This window comes from Bactrocera latifrons, unplaced genomic scaffold (genome assembly GCF_001853355.1).
Source record: "Bactrocera latifrons isolate USDA-ARS-PBARC rearing strain unplaced genomic scaffold, ASM185335v1 scaffold_17, whole genome shotgun sequence".
NCBI classification, from domain to species: domain Eukaryota; kingdom Metazoa; phylum Arthropoda; class Insecta; order Diptera; family Tephritidae; genus Bactrocera; species Bactrocera latifrons.
Window position 1 is genome coordinate 1,852,733 of NW_017535185.1, and position 17,755 is coordinate 1,870,487.

General features: G+C 40.4%; 2 protein-coding genes across 3 annotated transcripts in view; one reads left to right on the forward strand and one right to left on the reverse strand.

The window, feature by feature from the left end:
* The window catches only part of LOC108966818 (beta-1-syntrophin), a 126,697-nt gene that overhangs the window by 45,665 nt on the left and 63,277 nt on the right, over positions 1-17,755 (forward strand). The gene's annotated exons all lie outside the window — the stretch shown is intronic.
* On the reverse strand, positions 14,727-16,101 carry LOC108966819. The gene has a single exon (XM_018929911.1). It carries the CDS (start codon positions 16,016-16,018, stop codon positions 14,849-14,851), a length of 1,170 nt encoding a protein of 389 aa, XP_018785456.1. The 5' UTR covers positions 16,019-16,101; the 3' UTR covers positions 14,727-14,848.

The window sequence follows — 17,755 nt, forward strand, 5'->3', positions numbered from 1 at the left end:
AAAAAAAACCAGAAACAGAAACAGAAACCAAAAAACAAAAAAATCAAAGATAAAAGCAAACAGATAAAGCGACTGCGACTGGACAGGTAAATCAACAATATTGAAGGTCCTGACTGCGGCGGATACTCACGATGGACGACGATAGACTTGATGGGCAACCACCGGGCAATGGCTACAAATTCATCAACATAAAACCGTAGTCAGACTAATAACGAACCGCCAGTCAGTCGGGCAGTCAAACAGGTGAAGCACATAAGTACGCTGACGGCAGTTAAGACACAAAAATAACAACAATGCTTAACGGAGCTGAGGCAAGGGCTTTTGCGAGGGATGACGATAAATGCCACAACTATGTTTTTACTGTTATTTTTATTTACATTGTACATTTGTTAGTTTGTGCCACTGGCGCGCGAGACGGCGACATTAGTAGGGAGCTGATTGCCGGACGAGGCAACTTTACGAGTGTGTTGAGAGGCGTGGTGTGGTCGCAGCGAGAGCGTCATGCCTAAAACATAACTCGAGTTGAGTTGTGGGTTAAAGGTGGAGATAAATAACAACAGCGGTTTGAAAAAAAAAAAAAAAAAACACAGAAAAATCATTGACTTCGGCTGTACCGAAGCTATAATACCCTTAACAAGTGATTTTTTTGTAGCAATAAAGGATCAAAATATCTTTACTCTAATTTTGATCGTTCAGTCTGTATGGCAGCTATATGCCATAATGATCCGATCTGAACAATTTCTTAGGAGGTTGTTGTTGTTATTTTAAAGAATAATCGTAGCCAAATTTCGTGAAGGTATTTTGATAAATCAAAAACATTTCCATACAAGGAGGTGATTTTGATTATTCAGTTTGCATGACAGCTATGTGCTATAGTTGACGGATCGAAACAATTTCTTCGGAGATTATTGCCATATCTTGAGATATAATTTGTGTAAAATATCGATAAGATAACTTTTTAAATAAAAAAGTTTTCCATACAAGGAGGTGATTTTGATTATTCAGTTTGCATGACAGCTATGTGCTATAGTTGACGGATCGAAACAATTTCTTCGGAGATTATTGCCATATCTTGAGATATAATTTGTGTAAAATATCGATAAGATAACTTTTTAAATAAAAAAGTTTTCCATACAAAGACTGTGGTTGAATCGGTCAGTTTATATGGCAGCTATATATTATAGTAGTCAGATTTGAATAATTTTTTTGCAATTTTTATCAATGACTGAGAAAATAATATACACCAAATTTCTTGAAGATACCTTGTGAATTAAAAGTGTTTTTCATAGGACTTAAGTTTGAGCGTTCAGTTTGTATGACAGCTTTATGCTATAGTTGTCGGATTTGAAAAATTTTTGCAGGTATAATAGCAATGTCTAAAATAATGATCTGTGCCAAATTTCCTGAAGATACACTATCACAAGGAATACTAATTTGCTATAAAAAAAAAATAGCAAACATACACAACTGTGTTTTTGCACGGATTCATTGGGTCTAAGGTAAATAATTATTTCGAATAACAAAAGGATATGCAAGTAAAACAGTGTGGCATGGCACAACCACCGACAGTAAGAAATTCATTGTAAGACCGCTTTAGCTTGTAGTGAGCAGCAGTTCACGCATTAAGGCGTTGAAACGGACCAACCAAGTTGTCTATTAATAAAAAAGTAGACAACTCGCCGTCAGTAAACTAACCTGGTATCATTTTGTTTGCCTGGCCAGCTGACTGACACTGAGCAATGGCTGCATTTAGCGGCATGATGCTCTCAAAGCTACTTAAAGCATAAACTAGTGCCATTACTTTAAAGTTCCAAGCTAATAGAAGCTTTGATGTTATCGAAATTTGCAAGTCGCTGCTGTCGATTATTGTGAACGAATAGAATAGATCATCTCTAAATGTGGTGTTAATGCCATTCAATATATTGTCACCTAAAACGCAAAACAGCGTATGATCAAAACAACAAAAATGTGTTTTTTATTGTCTACGATTCGGCACATCATATGTAGCATTAAAGTTTTAGCTTCCGCTGTCAGATATAACCAATATATAACCAATATGTAACCAATACATAATCAATATGTTACCAATATATAACCAATATATAACCGATATATAACATTTTTTATAACCAAAACTCACATTTTGTTTCAATGTGAGTGGTTTCTATAATATCGTTTTTCCGTCGCCTGCCAACTTATGAAAACTGATGTTACGATATTTTACATTTTAGGTGACGACATGTAATTATAAATTTTATATACACATACAAATGCATGTGTTTCATCAAAAGTAATTTTTTTTTCGCTATAAAAATTGCGCGTTCGCTCGTTTAGTTTATAATGTATCATTTCGTGTTTGTCCGTTTTTCTAGTAGTTCATCGTATATGCCGTCAATACAAATACTAGCGACTAACTTATTCATTTTGTGCCTAGACTTTGTTCATTTCACTTTTTTTTCTGCAACAAATTTGTTGGCAACGCAAATATTTGTATCAATTTCATTTGCCCAACCAAGTGGAACAGACAAGTAGGAATCGCGAATAAATGTAAATGTAAAAACAAACACAAATATATAAACAAATAAATATGTGTAAATAGAAATTCAATTACAAGCAAAATAAAAAACGCAATATTTTTCCACTTCAATTCTTAAACTAATTAGAATTACGGACTTTAAATATGCAAACATAAACATTAGGGTGTATTTTATGCGCCAAGTTGTTTGTTGTGTTTTTACGATTATCCCCTGAAGTTGCCGTTTTTGTACAAAAGCAACAAAAAACAAAACAAAAAAAAAAAAAAAATATGCAATGTAAACAGGCATATTATTTTTAGTTTTTTAAATTTTTTATCATATATACATATATGACATGAGATTTTTTGATATTTACCATTTAGCAAGTAAATCTACAAACTTGAGAAACTAATTTCAATACAAAATTTTTGCATAAAACCACTCCTTCAAAACTTATACGCAGTTAAAGTTATACTTCAAATAACCTGAGCATTCGTATAACTGATTTGTGCATTATGGATTGCTCATACGGCATGGTGTACCAAATGAATATCATACTAGTGATTTGTACATTCTGTGTTACTCATACGACATGGTGTAGTATATGAATACAGTACATTTAATGCATAACTTTAACTGCGTATAAATTAAAAAAAATTTTGTATGAAAATAATCATTAAGAGCATTTATTGCAATATCAATCGCGTTCGTCTCCCTGTTCATATATACGTGAACTAGTCCCACAGTTTCTGAGATGTGGTTCTGAAATTTTGCATACGTCTTTTTCTTCCAAGGGAACTTCTCGTTTGTCAATTTGACATGGATCGGATCATTATAGCATATAGCTGCCATACAAACTGAGTGATCAAAATCAAGTCCTTGTATGGAAAACTTTTACATTTGTCAAGATATTTTTACAAAAATTGGCACAACTTATTTCTTGATACAACGCTACAAGACCCTAAGAAATAGTTCAGATCGGATCACTATAGCATATAGTTGCCATACACACTGAACGATCAAAATCAGTCTTTGTATGGAAAACTTTTTCATTTATCAAGATATCTTTACTAAATTCGGCACAAATTAGTACTTAAGAAAATGGCACAACCTCCTAAAAAGTTGTTGAAATCGGATTATTATAGCATATAGCTGCCATATAAACTGAAGGATCAAAATCATGTCCTTGTGTGGAAAACTTTTTTATTTCTCAAGATATCTTCACACAATTCGGCACAAATTATTACTTAAGGCAACGGTACAACTTGCTAAGAAATTGTTCAGATCGGACTACTATAGCACATAGCTGCCACATAAACTGAACTGTCGAGAATATATACCTATATAGCAAACTGTTTTAATTGGCATTATATCTTCACGAAATTCCGCACAAGTTATTCTTTAAGACAACAGAACAATCTCCGAAAAAACTGTTCAGATCGAATGCTACAACATATAGCTGTCATAAAAACTGAACGATCAAAATCAAGTTCATTTATGGAACCCTGTTTTTTTTTGATAAAATTTGCATACGAAATTCGCAAAAGCGACGTGCAAGCGTCTGTTGCGAATACCAACATGCCTTAAAACTCACTTCACTCATCAATAGCCAAGCAACAGTGCCTTGGAGTGGCCACCAACAAGTCGTGGCACGTAGCTTTGCACATAATTGTCATTGCCTTGACCGAAAGTGCGCCGCACTAAGCAATAGTTCCACTAGAACGAAGAAGATTGCTAAAGTAATCAATTTTATTGACATTGCAATGCAATTCATATCCTCACTGCAATGATGCCAGCTTGTGGCAGCATATCATTGGCGCAACTGCCTTTGGCCTGCCTTCGCAACGACTACATGCAACTTGTCGCCTTGCGCTTGTCTAACGAAGTTGTTTGCCCTTCCTACAGCCGCAGCGGCGACCGCCTGCAATGCTGGCGTAAGAGTGTTTTTGTTGTTGCTGGCGTTACAGTGTTTGTTGCTGTTGCAACGCTAGCGTTAGACAATTGCTTGCTGGATTTGCTTCGGATATCTCATTATCGATGACTTTAATTTTATTTCGCGTTGCCGCAATCATTTCGCCATGCTAGCAGCCACTACAACTTACAATTTACGGTGCCTTAGCTGCAGCTGTGGCAATGTCTTGTTATTGCACTTGCTTGTACCGTCGTTTTTGTTGATGCAGCTGCCATTGCATTGCTGTTTTCTGTCGTTGCCAGTTCATGGAAATATTTTGTTGTTTTTGCTTTTAATATTATTTGGTTGCAACACCATACCCTTGCTACTACATATTGTTGTTGTTTGCGACAACTAACTGTAGTTGACGTCATGTTCACATGCTTGCTTGGCAATGTGTTGGTAGTTTCCTTACACTTCCGCGTCGCTTGCCGTCACTGCTGGCGTGTCTACTCGTCTCATGACCTCCATAGCCGCTGTTCGTTGCAGCGCATGTGGCATGCAACAGCATCTGTAGTGTAGCGGCAAAATCCAGCTATTGTTGCAGTGCGATTGCAACGCTTGTTGCTGTTGCCCCAAGCACAATTACTACCCCCTGCTGGCTGTGCGCTTGCAAGTTTTTCTGCTTGCTCCACTCGCTGGCTCGCGCGTTTCTCTCCTCAAGCTTGCAGATATTTTCACAATTCTTATTTAATGCTCGTCGCTGCCGCCATACTCATTGATTTTATCTGCCATTTTCAATCTGTCTGCAGCCATACATACACACACGCGCTCACATGTGTTGCCAGTTGTTGCAAAAAAAGCTTGCGAATGCTTGCAGAGTTATTGCTGCCAGCTGCAACATTTTCGTTTTTCTTCAAAAAAAGTATTTTTGCGCTTCTCTAGCGTCAAGCCGCGCTAGCGCTCCGCCATCTGTCTTCATCACTTGATAGCTGCCTGCCTGCTCTTCGTACACACACTTGTGTGCGCCACTGTTTACGCTCGCGATAAGTGTACATTTATTGTTCGATGGTTTTGATCGAAATTGCTTCCACGCGGCTCTTCGGCGCCGTCTGCGTTGTTTTTTAAACCGTATTTGTTAGTTGGATTTCGCCTTTTTTCTACTTTGTCTCTTTGTTATTGAATTTGCTCGCCTTTCGTTTACTCAGCTGCCACACATTTGTGAAGTCGCCACTTTTTGCCGTCGGTTTGTATTTTTATTCCTTTTGGGAGCCACTTTGCTAAATTAACTTTGGCTAAATCCGATAACAAAAAGGAATTCCGCGTGTTTCTTCTATACCGTTACAATGAGAAATTGTGCTGCGATAAGCAACGCTCTCGAATATGTGAAAAATGAATAAGCTCGCATGAGTATTAGCAACTAATATTTTTAATGCCGACAATGTTGCGAAGCAAAGCCTGAAAACATATTGTGTATGATGTGAATGATAGTAGGTGAGCTTAGAAGTTGCCTCTTGGGGTTTAGCATTTGCCATTTAATGAGCGCATAAGCTAGTAGTCGCCTACCGAAAGTAAGTACTTTACGTAACAATAAGGAGTGGTAAATTTCGAGGTTCCTTATTTAAAAAAAAAAAAAAAAAAAAAGACAGAAACTTCAAATTTAAGGGGAAATATTTATTATCATTCGAAAGAACATTTTTTGCCATTTATTTTTTACAGATTATTTGTTTCAAATGTTGGTAGCGGCGACGTCTCAGATGGCCAATTCGCTGAGTTTCATTTTCGATTTTCGATGACTCGTTCGAGCACTTTGTCTGGTAATTGGCGAATGAGATGCATGATGTTTTGCTCCAAGACCTGAATCGAAGCGCAATGGTCTACATAGACTATAGTCTCTACATAATCAAATGGTGTGATATCATACGATCTTGGTGGCCAATCTACTGTTCAAAAACGGGAAATTATCTGCGCACCGTAGTGTTCTATCAATAAATCCACTGATTGCTGCGGTTTGTGGGAAGTGGCGCCGTCTTGTTGAAACCAAATGTGGTAAAGATCATGAGTTACAAATTAAGGCATCAAATAGTCGGTTATTATAGCGCAGTCGACATAGACGGTCACGTTCGCATCGGCATCATTTTGGATTCCAGCGGTCCACAAACCACACCAAATCTTTATTTCTTCTAGATGAAATACCAGCTCTTGAATCTCTTCAGGTTGCTCTTCATCCCGCATGCGGAAATTCCGTTTGTTTAGATATTCATTGTGCCAGAAACGAGCCTCAGCGCTGAACAAAATTTTTTCTAGTTCGACTTTAGTATGAAGTGGAATTAAAATCTTTTATTTCATTGGATTTGACACACAAAACCACCCCCACCCTTACTGCATCCGCCACTGCTATGTATGCTAGCTGGAGTGACAAACTGCATGAAGTTCCAAAACTTGCGCCTTAATCCGAGAAAGTTACAAAACATACGCGCACATCACGCGCTCGCGAAAGGTGTAAAACTTTTCGCTTAATTCAAGTTACAGTTAGGTTTGCCGTGCGCGTAGCAATGACTAGCGTTGGAAATAAAACAACCATGCAAGTTTTTGGCACGTGATTTTCGCTTTAAAATAAGTCTCATGCATACGTACTGATCCGTAGCAACACCACTTAGCTGCGGCGCTCGAAAATTTTCCGCTCTAAAAAAGAGAAATGTGATTTTCTTAGCAACGGCTGTAACTAGCTTTCACAGCTATTTTACTTTCGTTATATTCTGTTGTAATACGCATTTAAATTGAGTTTATATAATTACCCTAAGGTATTCACCTGCTCTTTAGTGCTTGCCAGCCTTCGTGTCTATCGTTTATCCAAATTATTTATGCCACTTTGGGGAATTTGTAATGGAGATTTCGATGCCTTCTCAGCGTTTTCTTTCCACTAAATAATTATCTGCGCTATTTAATCCAATCTAAATATTTTTGTTTAGTTATTGTTACGAAGTTTGACATTGACATTGTAGTAGAGTGAGCGCAGAGAAAACGTCAAACTGTATTTGAGAAAAGACCAAAGAAAAACTTTAATTTCGGCTCGCAGTCAAAGCTACAAAAATCCTGAGGCTCCCAGCTAAGAATTATCTCATGGATGTGTGCTATTATATGGAGCGCTGGCTTGGGCTTCGAAAGCAACTCAGACTTCGGCATGTTGTCAACTATCGAAAGTGTAAAGACCTGAACAGCTGAAGGGTTTGGCAGAGGGAAGGTAATTTCGTCCCAACAAATGAAAGCGCTAAGTGATTCTAAGTGATTGAAGACCACGGGCTCCTCTTCAAAGATAAACTTCACAAGGAAATTTGAAGTTACCCTTAACAGTAAAGCTGATTGGAATGAGAAAACGTTCGCCCCACTGTTAAGAGTTACATCGAAGAGTCGAGAAGGTCGGAGGGAACTGATGCAGGCGTTGCAAAACCGCGAACCAAAGTCTCTATACCTATGAGTAGTTTTCCGAGTAGAGTCCTTCCGATTAGCCGATCTGTGGAGATAAACCTCTAACGTAACTATCACAATGAAAGCATGGTACGCCATACTCAGCGACAACCCAGCGGCACGTAAAACGACCTCGGCTTAGGAGATTAGGCCGAAAAAGTCTATCAGAGCGTAACCAAGTGCACCTTATTTGGGTATCTGGTCTCAAGGGTATAGACAGGAACTGGCTGACGAGCTCGAGTCCGCTTTACAGCTGCTACAAGAAAATCTAATAGTCGTATCTGAGAGTGTACACGAACACCGTGGAGAGTCGATTCGATGGCATTCGCAGCAACTCGGACTAACGTTTGAAAGGACTTGACGCATTTTATGTCAACATCTTAAGACGTACAAAATACAGCTTGCGCAAGAACTGAAGCCGCTCGACTATCGCAAACGGCATCGTTTCGCTCTATAAGATCTCGAAAAGTTTCAAGGAGATCAGACGATTTCGAGCCAAATTTGGTTCAGCGATGAGGCCCATTACTGATTCAATGGGTTGGTAAACAAGCAAAATTGCTGCATTTGGGACAAAAGGGAACCGGAAAGGATTCAAGAGCTGTCATTTCTTCCAAAAAAAAAAAATAAAACAAATTTAAAAATGATGTCGATGAGAACGTAACAATCAATGGCGACCGTTATCGCGTTATGTTAACCGACTATTTGATGTCTGAAATTGTAGCTCGTGATTTCGGTGATTTTTGGTTTCAACAAAACGGCGCCGTTTTGCACATATCGTGCCAGTCAATGGATTTATTGAGAGAACATTTCGGTGAGCGGATAACTTTATATTTTGGGCTTGTTGACTGTCCACCAAGATCGTGTGATATCACACGATTAGACAGTTTTCCTATATATGTAATGCCTAAAGTCTATGGGACAATCCCGCTTCGAATTAGGTCTTGAGGCAAAACATTACGCGTGTCATTCGGCAGTTAACAGTCGCAATGCTCAAACGATTCATCGAAAATTAAGCTCAACGGATGGACAATCTCAGACGTAACCGTGGCCAACATTTAAAAGAGACCATCTTCAAAAATCAAATACCAAAGAATGTTCCTTCGAATGATTATAAACAGTCTCCAATTAAATAAGAAGATTCTATGTTTTTTCTTTAGTTAATCTCGAAATGGTTCACGCTTTATATAGTATATACTTATTTATACTTTGCCGAAGCAAACCACCGTTAACATAGAAAGACAAATCCAGGCTTGACTTTACCATAACCTCGAAGCTAAAAAGAAAAAATGCAGTTATATACATTACAAGGATTGTGGTCACGTCCTTGATCTGCAATGTGACAGAGCACAGCACGGCATAGACAGCTGAACAAGCTCAATGCGCAAAGAAGTCAGCAGTTAAAAACAGGCTAAATAAATGAGAAAACGCTAAGTGGAGCAATAAAAGTGCTGCAGCTGCGACAACGACAACGACGACGACGACAGCTGAATGCAGCTGTGAGGCGAAAGGCGGCGACTGAATTTCGGAGCATACAATGTCAGCTTGACTATTAAGCACCGCTTCGAGGCAGTTAAAATGTTGCAAGGCAGTGACAAATGCACGTGACGCATTCGTGGAAATTGCGTTTAAGCGTGCGCTGGCCAAGCGAGTGGTGAGTGCGGAGCACGAGGCGAAAACAATAATGTGCGTTGAAGGCGTGACAAAAGAAGCGTATGTGTTGGTTGCAATGTCACTTAAGAAATGAAATGCTTGCTGCATTCAAACGGCAGCAGTTATTCGGCCATTGTTATTGCACAAAGGCAGCTTGACAACTTAAGTGCAATTGCACTATCGTCGCTTGCTGGCAATGCTTTCAAATGTTTGTTTGTTAAGGCTTTTTGTTGTAATATTTTTTTCTATTTTTCATTTGCCATCTAGTGTGGCACATAATACAGACTGTGTCGCAGATGAGCTAAGTGCTGACCTTAAGTTTTGCTCTACGTACTCCGTTGATTTTTCTGAAGGTTTTTCCAGCTTTGTGTTTATAAACATTAAATGCTTTGGTGTTGTTAACTATAACCTCAACAAGGGTGGCTTTCATATCTTTCATATACCATTCATGACATTATCAGTCCATTGTTTTCTTATGCTGATATGAAGCTTCGAAGTTTCATCATTTTACAGCTACTGTATTCTTGCTGTTTGTTTATAGCAAGAGGGCGCAAAAGACCTTAGTTCGCGGTAAAATTCTCATCTTTTTATCTTATGGCAAGAAGAGATCTTTGGTCCATATTTCTTCAAAACTAAAGCCGGCTATAATGTTAAATTCAATGTGGAACACTAAACAATTATCTTTCCAACATTTCTCGATTTTAATTTGAAAGGAGCTTGACAGCCTCCTCCACAAAGTCCCAAAACCCATTTTCTAACATGACAACGAAGTACAGACTGTTAACAAGTCACACCTTTTTGGGTGTTACACTCGCCATCCTAAGCTCTTTCACTTCTCATACGACCGCGACTATAGCAAAAGTACAGAGCCGAAAGAGAATCGTTAAGTCGCTAGCCGCCAGCTTCTGGGGAAAGGCTGCACAAAGTAAGCAATGCGCAGGTCGATTATTGCTGTTGTAGCGGCAGACTACTGGCGAATTGAAAGTTCTTAGCCAGATAAAAGAAACGCGGTTTGTTCCGGTTTCGTCGACACGACTGTCGTGTAAAAATCCGGCTCACCATAAATTACCTCACCGCAATATGTTCCTCCGGGTTGTTGTGAAACGTAGACGAAGTAGCCTTAGACGTGTCGGAGTACTGCACTCCGAACGATTGCAGAATGTCTTTTGCTGTATTCAGTCAACCAATTACACAGTAAAACCGCAAGCTTCCGCTCAAGGAACTCAATAAGCTTCTCTCCAAACAGTTTCAGTTGGAATGTTTCTGCAAAAACCGTAACTTGTCTCTTATACACATCTAGATGTGTATAAGAGACAGAATCTCTACTCATTGCAGACGAAGAGCTCGAATTGCTCCGAGAATTTAGTGTAACTCTTGTGTAACTTCGTTTTGGATTGCAGAATGTCTTTTGCTGTATTCAGTCAACCAATTACACAGTAAAACCGCAAGCTTCCGCTCAAGGAACTCAATAAGCTTCTCTCCAAACAGTTTCAGTTGGAATGTTTCTGCAAAAACCGTAACTGCAGTCGTCTTCTTGAATCAAGTTCGACCCCTGGGAACAGCATGAAGTCTTTCCGTCAATACGTCGATGGCATCGACCAGACTTTGGATTTTTCTCTTTCTTTATTAGCGAAGACACGGCTTACTCGGTTATATCCAAACTTCGAATGCAGTAAATTTTAGACATGTATTGACGGACATTCACAGCGGAGCCATCACCACTTTCACTGGCTCGCTTGCAGTGAATGTTATACTTGGACTCAAATCTCTACTCATTGCAGACGAAGAGCTCGAATTGCTCCGAGAATTTAGTGTAACTCTTGTGTAACTTCGTTTTGGATACTGAAGCAAGTTAAATTCATACTTATACAGAATCCACCATCTTGGAACAAGGACTCCTCCATGACGCTAAACGCCTTTTTGCATGCCTAGCGAACCTCATTCATCAAACACCGCTCTCACTATGGTCCGAACCTGTCAAAACCGCACGAAACCGTTTCTTGAGCCTACCGTTAAATGATTTCATTGACAACTAACCTGACCTTACCACCCAAGCGGTGAACAACTACAACGCTATAGATCCATGATTAGGCCTTTGCCACGGCACCACTTGCGACACAGCCAACGAAAAAATTTATGTTTTAAAGGCATTATTTTTCATCGTGGGTCTGTGACACGGCCTACAAGATGGTGCGATTTCATACCGCTGGACTATTTTTTGTGAGGTTATGTACACTCGCATATCTGCGAAGATAAAACCGAGGCGATTGACGTCTTGGAATATAATATTTTCCTCTTTATTGCCGACATACGGCCTACAATTGTTGCAAAAAGTGATTGAAAATTGGTAACGCGACTGGTTCGAATAAATTTTAGCCCAGCGATCCATTTTAAAATTACTTTTAGTTTGGCCGTATTCGTTCTTAAAACATGATTGCTGAACCTTATCTTTATAATGAAGAAAAATTGTTGGTCATATGTCTAAAAATATAACCTTTATGCTATACATATGTCCTGAACTCTGCTTGCTGCTAGCATACTGGGTATAACTACAAAGTGCACCATTTGTGCGCAATTTTGTACAGTCAAAGCTTTTCATTGGCAAAAGGTACTAAAGCAAATATTTCACTTTTTGCGCTTCGCTTAACGTCCGTTAGCCCTTCGCAGCAGCTTTCGGCTGCCATGCGGCTAGTTAAGCCCATTTATACCATAGTCTTCCTTCTTGCCTGCTGCCTGTGCCTGCATTGTCTCATCTTGTTTCGCGTCCTCCTGCCAGCCTCACCCACAACACGTAGTGGCGAAATACTTGCGCTGGTAAAAGCGCCACGCCAAAATTTCATATTTCTGCACACATCTAAATCCCACACTTACACGCACAGCTTTTCGGCTGACAAGTTACTGGTGGCTTTAGCTTTCAAAGATTTATGAATGAAGACGGCAGTTGGATTTTTCATTCGCCACTACCGGCCACTTGTGCCATTTTCGTCACACATACGCATATGAGAGTGTGTGTGTGCGTTTGAGTACTCGCGATACACACTTGTGCCCATTTGTTGGCTTGTATGTGTATGTGTGTGTATGTGTGCAGTCGTGCCAGTGAAATATTTGCACTCGCATGCCGGGAAAGCTGAAAAATGTGTACACGGACGGACGGTAGTACATGCGAGCAAGGTAGTAAAATGTTATTGTACAAGTAGTTGTTGTTATGCCTGTTGCTGTTGTTGTTGTTGTAGCGTGCGCAAATTATGAGAAATGTACTCAAATCTACGACGCAGATTTATTTAATGTTTCATCCTTCCTTTAAGCCTAGCTCTCGCTGCTGCGCTCGCACGCTAATGCCGGTGGCAAAAGTGTCGTGTGTACGCGCGGCGGTAGCTACGCGAAACAGTGGGAAATGTAATATATATTTCTACAACACTAACCACTACCGATTACTGGCACTTGGAGTACACTTTTGCAACTTTCGAAGTAGCAGCTGTGTGGCATATACATATTCATACATATATACATACAAACAAACATATATGTATACGCATGCAAATGTAGATTCTTTGGCGTATTGCCATTCACTAGTTTATGAGTATGTATCGCGGTTTTTACGGCAAATGGTTATGATTAAGTCTAATGAGCGCTCATATTGCAGCTTTGCTGGTATAGGAGAATACCTTCAGAAATATTGTGCGAATTTAATGGCCATCAGCGTAGAAATAATATAGGAATCTGCAACGAAATGTTTGGTTGAATTAACTTGATTCACTTTGGGACTGTGGCCAAAATACTTAATGCCATAAACTGCAGTTGCCAACTGGTTTTAGTACTGTGAATATATAGTACTTTTAGAATGAAAACCTCCAGGCATCAGTGGGTTACGTGCGAACTTAGCACTTTTGCAGATGTGAAGACTTTCTAGCGCGCATTGCCGCCATAATAAGTGTCCTAACCAGATAGAAACCGCGAAGTTATAGCCGAGTTTAGGACAACGAAAATTGAAGATCCCAAACGTAGCCAGATCTTTCCCCACCTAGTCTTTCTAACGGAGTGGAGTCTTACTCTGCTTCCCCCGGCGGTTACCGCGTTGGCAAAATTCAGAGCTGGAGTGTTTTCATTCATTCGGACAACATGACCAAGCCAACGTTGCCGCTCTTTTTTTATTCGCTGAACTATGTCAATAGCGTCGTATATCTCATACAGCTCATCGTTCCTTCGAATACGACATTCGCAGTGGTCAATGCGAACAAAGATGCGCATTGAATCTAGACGTTCATTTACGGAAATGGAAGCCAGTACTCTCTCCCATCACACATACCATATCCAATTGGCGCTCCTTCAGATGACCACTATAGTATATGCTATAAGGACCTACTCTTATCTGTCCTTATGTCCATTGGACTGGCCACAGTGATGCCAGCCTTTATTTTAAAGAGAACATCAACCAGCTGGGCAGCGGCACCTTCCTAATTAAGGGACCGGAAATTCCAGGTGAATGCCCTGAAATCGTAATCCTTAATGTGTTTACCATGTTCGTCATCAATAGGGGTGTATTTCATCCGAGGCTGTTGGTAATTTTTCATTGGGGGCGCTTTTTACGTGGCGGGATGGTTCGGCTTCCACTTTTTACCTCGCCTTCAAACGGATGTTATTCGGCTTCCCAGAGCATACTTGGTCTAAGACCGGAAGTTGCTTGAGCCGTATGATTCATTTCTTGTCACTCCCAAGTGAATTCCACTAAGGGAACTCTTCTCACTTCAACACATGACAATATCCTCCTCGAAATGAATTTCGGTCTGTGGGTCTACTGTCTTCACATGAGGTTCGCCACTGTTGCCTCCATATTGTAATGCTCTTATTTCTCTCCACTTTTTTCCACTAGGTGGCTTTGGTAGTTGGTATATCTTGGTACAGGTTGCTGGTATATTGATTTAAAATCAATGGATCTCACTTGAACAGATATTTGTTCTTTATGTTACTCAAAACCTTATCATCATCAGCTTGAAATACGCTACAGTGGTTTGGAATCCTGAAACTAGAGATCAAGGAGAGCTTCGACAAAAGTCTCCTCCTACCCTCAACCTCATCTTTAATCAAACTGTGGAAAAAGGTAGCTGAAAGCTATAGTCCCGAACCTATATATACTGTATACATACAGGCAGTCTAGTGTGAATTGAGGACAGGTCCTACTAGAAGTCTTTTCAGTAACGAAATTGAGTTTGTGTTTTAACTTTTATTAACACTGATCTTTAGTCTTGAGAACACTACACATATATATAAACAAGGCAATCAACTATTGCGAAACCAAAAACAAATTTACATTTAAAGTCTTATTCTAAACACGCACTAAGCGACCGTTTCGGTCGGTGCGTCGCTGCTGTGGTGGCGCTGCAAAGAAGATCTGACGCAAATTGCCACCATCGGAGGGCACAAAAATTAAACGTCCGCTCTGCAAATCGCTAAGTTCACTAAGCAATTCAATTTGCTCTGCCGCCAATTCGGCATCTTCGGCAGCTGGCGCTGGCTCTAACTCGTTCAGCTCCACACCAAAGTCTTCTTCCTCTACCACGGGTGGCATGACTGCAACAACGCCAGGTGCACCATATGTGTTCGCCGGCAAACGTGATTCTGCCTCTTCAGCGCCAGGTGCTTCATAAGTTTCCGCCGGCAAACGTGACTCTGCTTCATCAACGCCGGTTGGTGGACCATAACTTGCGGCCGGTATTGGTTGCTCCGCTGCTTCGGCATCCAATTCACCGCTCACGTCGATGGGAGCTACGCCAGCGTTATCGTCATCGCTCGCCGCCACAGTAGGCGTGAAGGTCTCCTCCGCCACAGCCGGAAAATCAGCAACAGGCTGAGCGGGAAGATCAGCGTCAACATTGGTGGCAGCACTGCCAGCAGCAATGGCCACGTCCGCGTCGAGTGTTGGATTGCTGGCGGCAAATTCTTCGGCATCCTTATTGGGTGGTTGAAAGTGCTCTGCGGGTACTTCGACCGTGTCGGCATCGACCGCAGGCGGTCCATATTCGATTGCGGGCGTGTGCGTTTCTACTGCGGCCTCTGAGGTTTCTTCGTTAATTTCCACTTGCAACTCAACGTCGTTTTCAACGTCGCTTTTCGGGTTTTCGGTTGTGTTTCCAACCTTTTCCTCGTTTTCTTCTACGTCTGTACCTTCGACAATCACTTCAATGTCCACATTTACGTCACCCGAGTCAGCTGCGTTCTCGGCTTGTGCTGTTGTAACTTTGTTAGCTGGCCCAGGCGTGCTACTCACTGCTGGCAACTCTGTCGTTTTGCGTTCACTTGGCAACTCGAAGGGTATTTGCGGCCGAAAGCCGGCTGCCGGGTAACCGGTGCGCGCTTGCACTGGCTGCGCGGTGGTTGCCAGCACCTGACGTGCTGAATGCACACGCTGCCGCTGGTATGTGCTGAGGCGCTTAAGTGGAGTTGCCGCAACAACCGCGATTGCCGCGGCAAGCAGTAAGAAGCTGGTTAAGCGCATTTTATGTTCTGCGTGTCTGGTGTGCTGCGTGTATACTTTACTTATTTGGTGCTGTCTTCAAGTGGGTGGTACTCCCAATAAGGCTGCGCTCGTGCTACTGGTACTACCGGCACCCAAACTAAGCTTTTATAGTAAGCTATAAAAACGCGTACTTTTTGGTTTTTTTCTATTGTTGTATTGCTCTGAAATTATGCGCGCAAAAACAAGTACAACCTCAGAATAATATTTACTTGAATACACTCATTTTTTTTACTACAACAACATTGCTTCCGAAATTTTTATTCCTTTGTGGGCTCATAGTCGCACACACTTTGTTCCGAATCTCGAATTTCGAATTCTTTTTGCGCATTCAGCTGACATTTCCGGTTGCAAGGTTAAAAAGTCAGCACAGCAACAAAGCACTCGATGATAGCTGGTGAAAAATATTTGTGTACGCGGCCTTTGAAGTGACTATTGATTCAATAGTTGAAATAATCGAAAGAATACAAAACGGTAAACGATGTTGAATTCAATGTTAGTATAGACTTTAAGCCACCGTGTGATGTCAGTGCACAGAAGAAACAATAAAAAACAAGAAAAACAAAAACAACTTTAGATACGGCTGCGCCGAAGCTATTATACCCTTCACAAATAGCATGATAACTAGCAAGAAATTGATTTTAAACGTTTAGTTTGTATGACAACTATATGTTATAGTAGTCCGATCTCAACAATTTCTTCGGAGATGGTATCATTGTCTTTGAGATTAATTTGTACTAAGTTTGGTGAATATATCTCTTTAAATAAAAAAGTTTTTCATACAAGCATTTGATTGCGATCATTCAGTTTGTATGGCAGCTATATGCTATAGTAGACCGATCTCAGCAATTTATTGGGAGATTGTATCAATACCTCAAATAATAACTCATGCTAAATTTCTTGAAGATATCTCGTCAAATGAAAAAGCTCTCCATACAAACACTTTATTTCGAGCGTTCAGTTTGTATGGCAGCTATGTATATGCTTAGTGATCCGATATCGCCCATTTCGACAAATAAACAGCTTCTTAGAGAAAAAAATCTGAGTAAGAATTTCAGAGCGATATCTCTTATAATATACTCTGTATGAGTGCAAAATCCGTATCTCATCTGTTGGGGGTATGCAAGAAAAATACCCACAGAGCGCACGTTTTTTGGCTTGTCATTACTATTTTGTTATATGTTTTTATTTAATTTAATTTTTTTTTTGTTTTTGCAACCAAATTAATCGTGTTATTTTTGCATTTTTACTCGTTGACATGCTTCGCCTGCAGTGCCGCGCTGACGCAGCCGAAATGCCAATCACGTACCAGCGGCGCATCGCAAATTTATTGCTTCTTTTGGCTTGGCGTTCGTCGAATTTTTTAATTAATCCATTTTTTGCATGTCAATTCGCTGTGCTGTCACTTCTGAACGCCTTTTCGCTGCGTAATCCTAGGCGCTTTTTAACGCCAACTTTTTTTCGACAATTTTTTTTTTTCTTCCTACTTTTTGCAAAATATTTTCAAAAATGCATCAGCACGCGACTTTGTTTTCCAATTCAAAATCTATTTTTTAACGCACTACGCCTGCTGGTTGTTGTCAGCATGATTGATGTTGTTGTTGTGTCGCTGTTGCAGCTGTTGCCCTTATGATAAATTATGATTGTAATCTCATTATATGCAGCAGCTGTTGCAGCCCGCAGCCCGCAGCCAGTGCAGTCGATAGCAGCAACAACAAC

Bases quoted from the DNA above. Each gene is read 5' to 3' on its own strand.
- LOC108966819 (XM_018929911.1), bottom strand. From the start codon at position 16,018: ATGCGCTTAACCAGCTTCTTACTGCTTGCCGCGGCAATCGCGGTTGTT.